At 39.6% G+C, this 15,000-nt stretch overlaps 1 protein-coding gene across 5 annotated transcripts in view; it reads left to right on the plus strand.

Annotated features, from left to right (window-relative positions):
- The window catches only part of LOC143029816 (glutamate [NMDA] receptor subunit 1-like), a 169,639-nt gene that overhangs the window by 152,677 nt on the left and 1,962 nt on the right, over positions 1 to 15,000 (plus strand). For all 5 annotated transcript variants that reach the window (XM_076192851.1, XM_076192854.1, XM_076192853.1 and 2 more), the window contains 5 exons: positions 2,925 to 3,028; positions 4,058 to 4,206; positions 5,273 to 5,430; positions 6,804 to 7,230; positions 8,429 to 15,000. The exon at positions 8,429 to 15,000 is cut by the window's right edge and continues 1,962 nt beyond it. In XM_076192851.1, coding sequence (XP_076048966.1) covers positions 2,925 to 3,028; positions 4,058 to 4,206; positions 5,273 to 5,430; positions 6,804 to 7,230; positions 8,429 to 8,872 — 1,282 coding nt within the window. In that variant the 3' untranslated portion in view covers positions 8,873 to 15,000. The remainder of the gene's footprint in view (positions 1 to 2,924; positions 3,029 to 4,057; positions 4,207 to 5,272; positions 5,431 to 6,803; positions 7,231 to 8,428) is intronic.

Here is a 15,000-nt window from a genome sequence, read left to right on the forward strand (position 1 = left end):
ACAAAAACTCCTCCAGATCGTTTAGCACCGTATAACTCCATCTTGATCTTGGTCTCACTCCTCCACGCTTTATATACTAACTAGTGGTTCCTCCTTTCCCTTAATAATTAATATGACCTAACCACCTCAGTATACTTGCTTTTGCCATATTAGTTCTCAATAGCTGTTTAGAACCAGATCCCCAGTTGACTAGAGATATCACTAACTCAACTCTTTAAAGAATCTTAAAAGAAGACATGAAAAAGTCAATCGGGAATAAAGACTGCAAGGACAACCCTAATTATTTCTGTAGTTTGATGAGAAGTTGATCGAAAAGGTCCTCTACTGTCCACTACCAGAGTCTCCAATAATTTCTTAAGTGAAAACTAGTGTCATACTCAGCAATCATTTCAAATCCGTTCATAAAACCTTCGTCTGACGATGAACCTTTAACAAACTCAAGTAATTATCTATAATAATTATTTATTGAGTACATATCGCCTCAACTTAATTATCTTATTCATAAATCTAACAGAAAAACGTAAACATAAATTACAGGTTCACTAAATAACATTGCCTAATACCTGGGATTCAAGATTTCCATTGAAAACTATGAAGTATTATATAAAGGTTCTGTTAGAGATCACATTTAAGATTTATAGTCTTAAACCATACTCTTAAAGAAAAGTCAAAGAACTATGATCACACAGCTAACCTCGACCATCGGACATTTGGTAAGGACATTAGCAAAAATGACGTTGAGCAGACTGACTCTCAAAAAAGACAATCAACCAAATGTTATTTTAGAACAGTAAAACACCTGTAAATATCTCATCTATTTTGGCTTTCAAAACATATATTTGTTTTCCTTCGTTACCGGCAACTTTTGGTGAGGAATTTTGTTGGACTGGATGAGAAACAGGCGAATACTTGTGTTGTTTATGGCAAAGTCTCTTAGGAGAAAGATTTTAAAAGCGGAGTCCCTCAGGATTCCGTTTTAGAGCCACTTTTCTATGTATCTTACATGAATCATTCTAACCAATGATTAAAATTTCCTGGATATAAGTTTGTCCCTAAAAATATGTGTAATAGGAAATAAACTAAAAAAAAATACTCAAAAGCTGATGATGCCAATACAGTGGTTTGACAAAAGCTTGTTGAAATCTAATCGCAGTCGGAGCAAAGTAATACAGAACTAATATCAGTAAAAGCAAAATAACACAGGATTAATCGAACAAGAGCAAAGAATACAGGATTAATCGGATTAAAATCAAAGACTACAGGTAGGTAAACGCAAAAGCGATTCCGATCTTACCGGGCTGAAATTTGCAACCTCAGTGGACAGTGAAAAAAGACCTGGGAGTGCCTTCTTGCCACTATCTTCACTCCACTAAACACTGCCTTTCCCTAGTGTAGAGAGCAAACAGTAGTGTAGGTCTTAGGTCTTGTTGCACGTTCTTTTGGTAATAAAACTCCAAAGTTGACTACCAAGTTTTATACATCATTAGTTCGACCTCACTTAGCATATACTCTTCCCTTGTGTTCCCCAACCTCATTTAAGATATTGACCGCTTACAAGCAATACAGTGAAGAGCTACTAAGCTGAGAAGTTTGAACATTATTTTTTTCCTAAAAATCGTAGACTCAAGGGAGATTTGATGCAAAACTTTAAGATCTTAAAAGGAGTTGATAACGACAAACCCGATGCAGTTTTAAGTCTTTTTGATCAACATGACAAAAAAATTGTGAATGGGCTGTACTTATCAGCACGTAGATTTCACCACAAGGTGTATAAAATCTACTTTGCACTTTGGTGTAGTATATTAATGAAGTAGGTTCCGTGTGTCTCGCCTAGGTGGTTCAGTGTAACACCTACCCAAAACTTTTAAAGACTTTATTTTTTTGTACCAGTCAGGTTCTTGTTGGTTCGTTCTTCTGTTGTTTCCACTGAGCCGATAGACTGGTACACTAGGAAACAGTGACACAACCGGACGCCACTCAGAACTGTTCCCTTTTTCCAGGCGACTGTATGACCGGGAAGTTCATTTAGCAAAGGATGTTCAGATCCCACTTCGTGATGGAGAATTTTTTCGGTTTGTCTTCAAGTGAACACGTTCCTGAATCAAACGTTATCAGGTCCTTTTAACTCTCACAAAGTTTTAACTAAATCACCCAAATTTTTGCTTTTTTTCCAATCTCTTCGGCTTGGAGATGTGCTGTGTAGCAACACCTAAACAAGAACAGGTCACTTCTCTTCGGAAAGAAAAGAAATGATATGACTTCATGACGGTGATATAAAAGGAGTAAGTCGAGTCAGTCGACTGTCGAGTATTCTCGTGAAGTCATATCGTTTTTCTTTTACCCGAAATGAAATGAGGACTGTCTATGTTTAGAGTTTGATAGGGGTATTTGTCCTAGCTAACTCAAGACGATTTCTTTCATCTGGGAACCACAAGAGACAGAAAAAAAAATGGGAGAGCAAATCAATCCACACCCATTTTGTCCCTCATCTGTTCTCAAATGAATAAAATTTCCTGGGTTAACCTAAACAAAGCCGCCTTTGATATGCAGCACCTGGCTGAAAAGAGGACATGTTTAGGCTCGTCAAGTGATTTTCATACGATACCACTTGTCATGGCTATCCATGCACCAACGGCAAAGGTGATGGCGCTGGTAGTAGCTCAACGCTTCTGATATTTTATGAAAATCGTTTGGGGTCAGAACATGAATGTATACGTGTGTGTGTGTGTGTGTGTGTGTGTGTGTGTGTGTGTGTGTGTGTGTGTGTGTGTGTGTGTGTGTGTGTGTGTGTGTGTGTGTGTGTGTGTGTGTGTGTGTGTGTGTGTGTGTGTGTGTGTGCGTGCGTGTGGGTGTGCGTGTACATAACTGTGTTCGCATCGCACCTGCCCAAAGCGCTGACGGAGAACGCTTTTGTTGTGTTGCAGGTACAAGTTGGCCAACACGGATGGGACAGAGGAGGATGCCCTGAACTTGTCCAGTGCCATTTGGTTCGCGTGGGGAGTCTTGCTCAATAGTGGCATTGGCGAAGGTAATGAACCTCAAAGTCCTTTTCTCTTTATTTATTTATCTATCTATCTTTTCATTTATCTGTTTATTTGTTTATTATTATTATTATTATTATTATTATTATTATTATTATTATTATTATTATTATTATTATTATTATTATTATTATTATTATTATTATTATTATTATTATTATTATTATTCATTTATTTGTTTGTTTTTAGTTTTATCTATTTTTTTATCTTTATTTTATTCATCTATCTATCTATTTGTTTATTTTATGTATTTATTTATTTTTGGTCAAAACTTATACAGCCTTTCGCCGTATCTAAGCAAAAGGCTTCTACCTTTAGGAAGCAGCATTTTAATATGCTTATCAAATCTACCGGTAAGCCAGTAAATAAGAATCTTAACTAAAAAAAACAGGAAAGTTTTCTACTTTCTAACATTAGATGTCGTTCGCCATTTTTCTTCCCTTTTTTTTCTATTTTGATTCTCTTATTGTTTGTTACATACACCGATATATGTCATGTACATTAGTTATTTTTCTACCTTCTTTTATGATTTGTGACGTCATGTCGTTTCCAGAAAACTTTTTTTTTCTTTTATGTTTGATATCATGGCTAAATGGTTTAATAGGAAAATGCAAAATTAGATTAAACGGTATATTTACTTTTGGTGTATTTTGTGACACTACGGTAGAACCCTTAGTATGAATACCCATTTTTCAATGTGCATGTATTTTTTCAATAAACGTACATTTTTTCACGTGATTGCCTCACATTCACTGTCATCTTGAACTCCTCCCTGTATGTCTCACTGAGGTTGAAGTTTGGGCCGAATGATAAAAATCACACTAATCAAAGAGAAAATGTATTCATGCAACTTTTCCCTTTTCTTGCGGACACCGCCGCCATCTTCCGCGAAAAGATATTAAAAAAAAAAAAAAAAAAAAAATCGTTCACAATACCAGCACAATGATCATGCTATGGCAATCCCACTGCCGCAACGGTCGTAACTGACGCTCGCTTTGTAAACCCCGCCCTTCCAGGTACGCCTAGAAGCTTCAGCGCGCGAGTATTAGGCATGGTTTGGGCAGGTTTCGCCATGATTATCGTGGCCTCGTACACTGCCAACCTGGCTGCCTTCCTCGTTCTCGACAGGCCGCAGACGTCGCTGACGGGGATAAACGACGCGAGGGTAAGTAGGTCCTCTCCCTAGATCACACACTAAATTGCAACAGTGACTATTAACCTTACGATGTGTGAGAAATATGATAACTGCTCATTGTGATACATTTACTATCTTATCTTTTCTTGATTATTTTAGTACGATAATCCGTCAAAATGGTTATTCTTTCCTCTCATTCTCCCTATCCATCCTCATTATTTTCTTACATATCCTTCTTTCCAAGGTCAAAAGAAAATGACCATATGTTTCCTGATACTAAGAACGAACCTATAATCACACACAGCAAATGACGTTACAACTCTACTCAAATTCTGATAACATATTTAATTGTTTTTCTTAACATGCACCACAGACTAAGCTAACCCTCCACTATCTTACTCCTGTAGGATATACCCTCTCACTTGCCTTTGTGCATACACAATCAATGACTACCTAAAACGCTTTTTTCCTTACCTTTCATACCGTGCAAATGCGCACCAACTGACTAATTTATCAGAAAACATTTAACCCTTCTTTAATGTCCTCTTGTTCTGTAAACATCCTTATAACCATCCAACTAGCAACTCGTAATTAATCTTCTCCAACTTGCTAAGCCCCTCCAGTAGCTCCATATCACTAAATTTAGCACTTTCGGCCAGTACCCGTCACACTACCCCGCTTTCACACTAGGCAACTAGTGACCGTCACTAGTGGCGGTCACTAGTTGCCTAGTGTGAAAGTCTCGGGCAACTGCAAGCAACCAGTGACTGTCACCGAGTTGTGGAATCCTTTCTCATCATCTCATTAGTCGAAAGAATGGCATCAATGGAGGAGGTGCTTCTTCTGTTGGCTTTGCTGGTCAAGAAAAAGAGACGGTCGGTGACGGCAACTGCCAGTGACGGTCACTTGTTACTGGAGCGGGCAACAGCCATAGCCTGTTGCGAAACCGGGCAACCGCAGTGACGTAGTGTGAAAGTCTCAATTTAGAATAATGGTAGGCAACTAGTGACCGTCACTAGTGACAGTCACTAGTTCCCTAGTGTAAAAGAGGCCTTATTGTTCTTTAAACGGTTCTCTGTTCTCTTCGTTACGCCAGCTGCGAAATCCGATGGAGAACTTCACGTACGCGACGGTGCGTGGGTCCTCGGTCGATATGTACTTCCGCCGTCAGGTGGAGCTCAGTAATATGTACCGTACCATGGAGGGAAACAACTATGCCACAGCTGAACAGGCCATCACCGCCGTCAAGGAAGGGTACGTGACGGGCTTGTGTCGCTGTTCCGCTCGTTACTCGAATTCGACGACAGTTCGAGTAACGAATGAAAAAATAACAATTTTCGAAATATTCAAAACTTTTCTGACAGTATCTTAGGTCTGTCCAAAAATTGTATATACATATTTTTTCTACATTAAGTTAATCTAGTATTTAAGTTCTAATTACACAATGAATATTTTTATTTGACATTTGGATAATCTGAGTAAGAAGGTATTCTAATCGAATTCGTCTTCCATTCGAACGAATGTTCAAAGAAACTTGTCCAGGGTGACGAGAACTTGACATCCTCATCTCTCACTTCACCATACCTAACACTCACGTATTTCTCACGAGTGACACGAACCACTTGAGATACACTACTGGTCTCACGGACAGACCACCAAGACTTCAACAGAAGCCTGCAACATGAGATCACCACGACTCAAGCATCATAAGATTGTAGGGATATCATCTTTCAAATATATGATTCTAGACAGACACCAAAATTCCTTAAAATATCATCCTCGAATTTCTAGTTGTATATGAAGTAACACATTTCTCTGTATGAATATATATATATATATATATATATTATATATATATATATATATATATATATATATATATATATATATAGTAACAGTTGCTTCTCAAGTATAGGCTCCCGAAGATATATTTGAAAAATTAATTATCTACACGTCAAGACAATTCCTTAGGCAGAATTTTCTATACAGCAAGATTCTCAAGTAATGACAATGAGTAACACATTTTGAATTAATATCATGTAGGTGTAACAAATAGTAGCACATGGTCATGCGCCCGCGAAAATTAGTTCCAAAATATTTACTGTTGTGCAGGGATAGAAATAAAATTTCGTACAACAAAAGAAAGAACACATTACACAATTCACCATATTCAAATGCAATAATCCAGTAAAACACTGACTATCCTTGTTCACTAAATCAGAAATGTTAGACTCAATGGCAACAGCCAAATTTGCTGCCATAAAGTGAGTCTATTTCTTCTCACACCTAGCGAAACAGAATAGTCACAACTGTCCACCAAAACTTAACACAAAACAAACACTACTGGACAATGAAGCACACAACTGTTTAGTACATAGGTAACTATATCTGTACTCCTCCATTTAACCTATGCCTTGAATAAGCTAAGAATCTTGAGTGAATTCAGTTTAAAGGCGATTTATAAACAACAAATTAGATGTTATTTTGGTGCCATGTCATTCATCATATATGATCATTGAAAACCCTTTCTTTCAGGCCGAGTTTAATACACACAAATTCATGTCTCCTAACAGTGTTACCCTCTCCCCTTTTTCCAAGATTCTAAAATATCCCTAACCGTCTTCCAGAAAGCTAAAGGCGTTTATCTGGGATAGTTCCCGGCTAGAGTATGAAGCCGCCCAAGACTGTGAACTGGTAACAGCGGGTGAACTATTCGGACGGTCTGGATATGGCATCGGACTCAAAAAGAATTCTCCTTGGGCCGATAAAGTGACATTAGCTATTCTCGGGTTCCACGAAAGTGGTTTTATGGAGGAACTGGACAACAAATGGATCCTCCAGAATCAGGAGGACAAGTGTGATGTGGACGACAAGGCACCCGCCACCCTGGGGCTTAAGAACATGGCGGGTGTGTTCATCTTAGTTGCCGCCGGTATTGTTGGTGGAATCGGACTCATAATCATCGAGATCATCTACAAGAAGCACCAGATACGAAAACAGAAAAAACTGGAGATCGCTCGACACGCCGCAGACAAATGGAGAGGCATGGTCGAGGTGAGTCTGGACATTTGATCTTGCATGAAAGTGTCAGTTGCTGAAAAGTCTATCGAAATAAACACCAAGTGTGAGGAAGGAAGGAGAATTTTTATTAGTGCAACGTTTCGCTTATTACAGCCTTTTTCATGTACTTGGAAAAGGTATAACATGTGGAAACGTCGTACTTAATAAAGGCTTCGTCCTCACATTTGGTCTTAGATTTCGATACATTTACTCTTACCTTTTTTCTCTCTTGCACTCAGTGGGAGAATACGGCGGTAACTTGACAAAAGTATCGCCGTCGCTGCAAAATAAATAAATAAATAAATAAACAAATAAATGAAATAATAATTATAATAACAATAATAAATATATATGATAATAGTAATAATCATTATAACTGATTATTTTTTATTTGTTTATTTGTTGATTTATTCTTTTTTTTTTTTACTGCCCTTCTCGATCAATATCGATGTCGGTATAGCGATGTTCTGTCAATTCCCCGCCAATATTTGGTAGTACCTGTCTTATCCTAACCTAACCTAACCTAAACTAACTCGGAAAATGACGTCCATCTCGGCGATAAATTCACCAAATCGACCTTCTCAGGAATGGTTTATCGAAATCATAAATTCCTTTTACTGACCGTAACGATTTGTTAAACAGTGGAATACAAAACTGAGAAGACCCCTCACAATTTTTGTAGTGAAAAATTGTCAAATAAGTAAACAAATAAAGACAGAATTAAATAGAAACATAAAGAAATCGATAATAGGTAAATGATTAGATAGATAAGTAATAATTGAATTATATAATATATCCCAAAATCATGCCTTACTGTTCTTTGGCTACCTGAAAATCACTTCAACGTAACTGTCAGACATACACTTACTAACTCTAGTCCACCGACTGAGAACTAACTAAATCCCTTTTAGATGGATCGTTGTCCTATCAGAACCTCATTCAGCACTGGACAACGAGAACATAACGATTGCACTTATGGACTACTGTTTCGAACTCTTCTCTGAGCTGAATAAAACCGCCTGGTGTTAGCCTGTCGAAGCCAGGGAGAGATTACGCATTTTATGTAATGACCCTCTCTCCCTCCCTCCCACCCTCCCAGACACCCCTCCTCCCTCTCTCTCTCTTTCTCTTCCTCGACCTACTCCCAGTTCGTTGTGCCTCCCATTAACAGTTTTCTCCCGTTCTTCGGCAGAAGCGGAAGACGCTGCGAGCCTCTTTGGTGACGCAGAGGCGCATCAAAGCCAACGGCGTGAACGAACCCTCCACGATATCCTTCTCGGTGGAGGGCGAGGCCGGCAGCGCGGGGTCGGTCGGAGTCATGGCCGGGGGCGGAGTCGGGGTCCTGGGGAGCGGCAGCATCGGCGCCTCTTCGGGAGCCACTAACCTGGCGGCTATGCTCCCGCCGCCGCCGTCTCCGCCTTCGTCCTCTATACCCACGTCCGGCCTCCCGCCGGACGTGCCCCCAGCTCCCCCGGCACCGCGCCGTGACCTCCGGCAGAGGCACGTCACCTTGTCAGGAACTGTCGACGTTGGCTTACCTCCTCCGCCTCCGCCTCCTCCAGGGGTAGACACCATGCGACTCCCCACCTCCTACAAGAATCTCTTCGGCCCTGACCCGCCCGACCTCGTGGTGTGAAGAATCCCACCCCCACTCCCCCAAACCTAAGGGCACAGCCGCGGCCCGATCAAAGGCGAGGGGCCTTGTAACCAATATATGTGATGGAATTCCAAGTCCTCCGCAGGGTCTCCTAAGTCCTCCGCAGGGTGTCCTCTCGTCGTCCGATCATCCCCTCGCCCGGAGCCGGGGCCGCGGCGTGCCGTCGCGTCGGGCGTGAAGAAGACCACGTGCCGGCGCACGCCCGCGCGCCCACGGCTACGCTTAACTCTCTTCCATGTCGCGCACCGCCCACGCGAGGGACTGTGGCCGCCCTTGACATCCCTAACCTAACCTCCCTTCTCCCCCAACCCCACCCCAACCTTCCATAACCTATCCCGATCCCTACACCTCTTATCTTCCTCTCACCTCTATCTTCTCCCCCCCCCTCTTGCCCTTCCCCCGCCCCTCTTCCCCGTTCCTCGTTCTTTACCCATCCCTCCCCACTCCCTTCTACTCTTCCCCTACCTCCCACCTCCCCTTTCCTGGCTCCTGCACGACCGGCTAGCCCTACTGGGTACGCCATCTGTAAACAAACACGTCAACACGTAAACACGCCACGTCATAAACACCGCAAAAAAAATCGACACAAGCCACCCGTAAACAAGCGTACACACGCGCACACACGCCACTATACGCCACAGACGAAGAAATACGTCAGTTCCAGACAGTGTCCTCATAATCTCATCCCTTGCACTTGTGTTGAAACATTGCAGTCATACTAAAAAAAAGTTATAATAATAACCGAACCTTGATGGTAACAACTATGACTGGGGCTCAGCTCATAAATGATCACAACCACAACCAAATACAGCAAGAACCAGCGCTCACCACCGCAACCACAGTCCACCGTGAAACTACAACTTTGTATCACAACTGCAAAACCATATTAAACGCACAACTACAACCACATGTTAAGCCTTGGGAACCATGACAGTTACCCTTCTCCTAATACATACAAACACACACACACACACACACACACACACACAGATACCATAACTGTTGTAGAAAGAGACCAATAGCGTATCATAACATAGGAGGGTTGAATACAGAAAGAAGCTTTATCCTGTAAATCCACTGACACAACTGGTATCAACCATGAGTTCATATTCAAATGAAAGATGCCCATCCCCCCCTACCACGAGCATAATTATCATAAAATTAAACTATCCTGAACATGAACATTGCAAAATATATCCTGACCACTGCCAGCTATGAGCAAAATACCAGAATCAAAGTCTTAGTCCACTTTAACCATTCTATAATTGATAAACATCACGTTATTGCAACATCTTCGTTATAACTGTACGTGATTGGTTGTTACATTCGAACGCTCAGTGCACTAGCCAATCAGATGCGTTTATGTTCCCATAAAGTGAGGCTTATTGATGATAGAACAGCTCAGGCGGACTTACAAATCCACGGTCAAATCAAACTACTTCGACCTCAGTATGGTTAATGTTCCATAAACTTCAAAAGATAAAAAGCCCCCCCCCCCCAGCCGAGTCACAGCGCCATGAATACAGTTTAGCCACACAACATCTCTTCTCGACACGGAACACGTAATCTAAACACAATATACAATACCACACCTGCAGTCAGGCTTTGGTATCGCAAAGAAATAGGCCAAACCAAATACCCAATCGCACCATACACTATACCCGCTGTAAACCCGAACCATCACACACACGAGCGTCGTTCCTTTCTTGTATACTACAGTTAAGTAGATACACACGAAGCCACCTAATCTAAAGCTCAATCTTACAATCAAACAGTCAGCCCAATACTACTAAAGCACAAAGATCACAACAAAATTGAGATGTTCCGAAATTCTAACCTTAAAACAGATAATCACAAACGAAAACCAAATAGTGTGTGTTAGCCTAGCAACAGAGCAAAATTAGAAATCAGATATCGCAACACGTGGACCATAAGGGTACATATGAAAACTAAAATGACACTTAGGAAATTAAAAGATAAATAAACTAATGAATAGATAACAAGAAAAGGCACAATAGAAAAATGAAAAACCAGAAAGACCAAGAGATAATTACACCAGCTGTTGCATCAGCTGTTTCCTCTCGAGACCCCGCCTGTTTCCCAGCCTGATGGACATACCAGCTGTTCGTCAGCAAAACACATAAAGATGGAACAATTTGAATAATCGAGAATTGATAGTGCCACCTACAGTTTGGACATGGCATCTAATATTCATTCAGGTTGAATGAAGAAATTTAGTTACTACTACCCAGGTCAAGAGGTCACACCCACATATTCACAGTAAACCAAAGTCATTTCACTGCCCAGGTCAAGAGGGTACAGCACTAACTGTTTCACTAACCTAGCTGAACGAGTTTAACGAGCCCTCCAACTTTCTGACAAACCTCTTAGAAGACAATGTTCATCATGGGTCGATAGACCTAGGTATTTTGTCACCTAGGTCTAAAAGAAGACTAAGAAATTCAACAGTTATTTAACCCTATGAAGAAGCAAACAGCTGTTCACATGTCTGCGAGCGATCCATGATATATGGGTGGAGAATGTTCCATCTCCGTGGCACTCATGAAGTGAAACGACAAAGCCTCCTTGCCTGTCTGATGTTCTGGCACACTCAGCATAAAAAAAACTACACACAACGAACGCAGCATTCCTCCCCGTGCCTCCTCTCACGCACAAGAAAAAAAAGAAAAACGATTTAAAGAATGTGGCATCATAGGACCAAATCAAATCACAAGAGTATGCAATATTTAGATGCTGAGAGTTGGTGCAGAGACGTTCCTGTGTAGCATTGGAAAAGACGATACAATGCGAAACATTTCGCCTCTGTGTTTCGGTGAATGCGACGTTCTAAGAGTACGGTCTATAAAGTGGGCAGGGTTTGTATAGACACAATGGAATCACGGAAACCAGAGGTACGCTCGGAATCGAAAACCCTTTCCTCACCTTGATCCAACACGCCATCGCTCTTAATCGACTTCAATTCCTCTACTGCGATTCGTCTCCGTATATTGTCATTACTCCCAACGACTACTGTAACATTTTCCTAAGTCTAGTTTTTACGCATTAGTTAGAAAGAAGGAAATGTATGGAAAATGAGAATTTCTCCTCGGGACGGAAGGAAAGTAATCACATTGAATGTTTTAAGACAGCGATAAATAGCTCACACACGCTCAAAGACTTTCTTTGACGGGTTTGTGTCACTATGGGCCTACTTTGGTGAACAAAACCCACTAGGAAGACTCGAACTCGACGGCAAAACAGAATCAGTGATGACTAGACCCGAGTGTCTGGTCAATTCGTTTTGTGCCGTTTACGAGAAATCACTTTCATAAAACGACTTGAAACAAAAAATAGTATTTTGATTTCCGTTCGTAAGGATAATGTTCACAAAGATGATGACATCACCAGCGTGCTTACACACCCTACATAACCCCTCCCCCCCACAAAAAAAATTCATAACCCCCCAAACTTCATAACAGAACCCACTTCCCCCAACTTTATAATATAACAACCCTCCCCCTCCCCCCAAAAAATTTAAAACCACAAACTTCATAACAGAACCCACTACCCCCAACTTTATAATATAACAACCCTCCCCCTCCCCCCAAAAAATTAATAGCAGATTTCCCCCTTCCCCAGCCTCAAATCCCAAACGTTTTGTCCAAACAGGATCACCTAAATTCCATCACACAAACCATCTCCACTAATTGTGTTCTTGTTAAACTTCTGTCCAATAATAATAATAGTTACACTAGGAGAAAGAAAAATCTATCATTGTAAATTCTGCAATACGGTAGAAATAGAAGAAAGCTTAGAATATAGGAAATGCTGTGATTGCCACGACTAATAGACAATAACTAAGACAATATTGTAACTATGTAGTTTGATCATAGTAGCATCAACGGTGACAATAACACTAACAATAGTGATGTCAAGGCTCACTGAGACCTTGACCAAAGGCTCATACTGTTTGTATACAACTAAGTCGAGTTAGTAAAATTATGGGATATTCTAATCAGTCAGTTTCGCCTTAGGAATTGTTGTAGTTATTACAATTTTCATTATAAGTACCATTACAAATATGTGTGTGTATGTATATATATGTATATATATATATATATATATATATATATATATATATATATATATATATATATGTATATATAAATGTATGTATGTATGTATCATACAGTCAGTACCACTATAAATACGTGATGAAGGAAGTCACGTGACCCATTATCGCTATCGTGTTGTAATAATCATCACTATCATCATGCGTGAACAGTCCTTATGAATCATTATTACGTGAGAAAAGTATTGTGATCATTCACTATAATATACAGTACTGTTTTAAGCGTGTTGTCGATAATGCACTATCGTGTTTTTTTTTTCTTCTTTTTTTTACATTTGCTAATAATACTTGATGAGTACCATTACCGTGGTTAGTACTGTTATTGACAAAGTAATTATCATTACTGTCATTCCTCATGATCACAATTTTTTATTGAATTTCACGGTACAATGATAGTCACTTTATGGTATCGTTATCTCTCTCATCACCATCATCATCATCATCATCATCATCATCATCATCGTAAATATGAAAGAAGTTGTTGGGAAAAGGTTTATTGCTGAAACATCGAAGAGAATTTATTGACGTTGAATTAAGGGAATATATAATGTTATATTCACCACAATTTTGTCATAAATAATGACAATAATTCCGCCATCAACAGTAATCTCATCATTTTTATCATCGTCATCATCATTAGCATTACCCTCAGCATCTTCATCACTACTGCATTTGCCATTTCTGAGCGAAGTTATGAGAACTGTGATGATATATGTCATCACTTTTTCAACGTAAATACCTGAGGTTCGATTTCTTAACGCGGACAGGGACAGATGTGATGACTCAGTGACTGCAACGATTGTGATGATGATGATGATGATGATGATGATGATGATGATGATGATGATGATGATGATGATGATGATGATGATGATGATGATGATGATGATGATGACGATGATAATGATGATTACAGTAATTGTGCAAATAATCGTAGATAGCGCAGTCATCACATATATGATGAAAATGTTCCTAGGATTAAAAGAAATACGATAAAGGTTGTGATGATTACCGACAAACAGGAGAGGTGATGAAAGACAGAGTGATGAGGATGGTGATGATGATGATGATAATGACTGAGATCCAACGTATGCAGTCATGATAACTAAGAAATAATGAAGAATTTTGCAAAAATAATAATATTAATAGATAAATGGATGAATACATATATAGAAACAATGAATGGCGTGGCATAAAAAAATAATAATTATATATATATATATATATATATATATATATATATATATATATATATATATATATATATATATATAAACAAATTATGACTATGTGAATCGGATTTTTTTCACATATTCCGCGGGACAAACTCCAACGCAATTTCTTGACATTTTTATTCATCAAACAAATATCATTATCATGTTTTCTAAGATGGCCAGAGCGATGTTAGTGACAGAGGAGTAGACAGAGGTGCTCCTGTTTCATCATCATGTGCAGATAAAGACAAATCAGATAACGTACACACTCAATACGACAATTTTACATTGTTAGGCTACGATGCTTTTCGAGATTTTACACCGAGTCTATTTCATTTGCATCAACGTCTCACAGCAAATTAATCTCTACTACAGCGCGATCACAGTTATTTTAAGATCTATTCATTCAGTAAAATGCGTTATGACAATAAGAAAAGTTTTAATATATGCGAAATATCGTAATGATATCTCGGTAGAAGATATAAACGCTTACAAGTCTGACAAAAATGATGCTCGCTTTCTGGAAACAGCTTCAGCTGTTGGCATAGAGTGCATCTACGTTTTCACAAAACGCAGTGAAACAGAGATGAATCCTAGAGGTACATCTGTTGCAAAATGCCAATGACGAAATGAATATCGTTAGTAAATAAAAAGATGAACAGAAATTAAGGAATGACAGCTGTCCAATTCCAAAGATACTTACACACACACACACACACACACACACACACGCGCACACACACACACACACACACACACAC

The sequence above is a fragment of the Oratosquilla oratoria genome, chromosome 11, assembly GCF_046742065.1.
Source record: "Oratosquilla oratoria isolate Oo_2021 chromosome 11, ASM4674206v1, whole genome shotgun sequence".
NCBI classification, from domain to species: Eukaryota; Metazoa; Arthropoda; class Malacostraca; order Stomatopoda; family Squillidae; genus Oratosquilla; species Oratosquilla oratoria.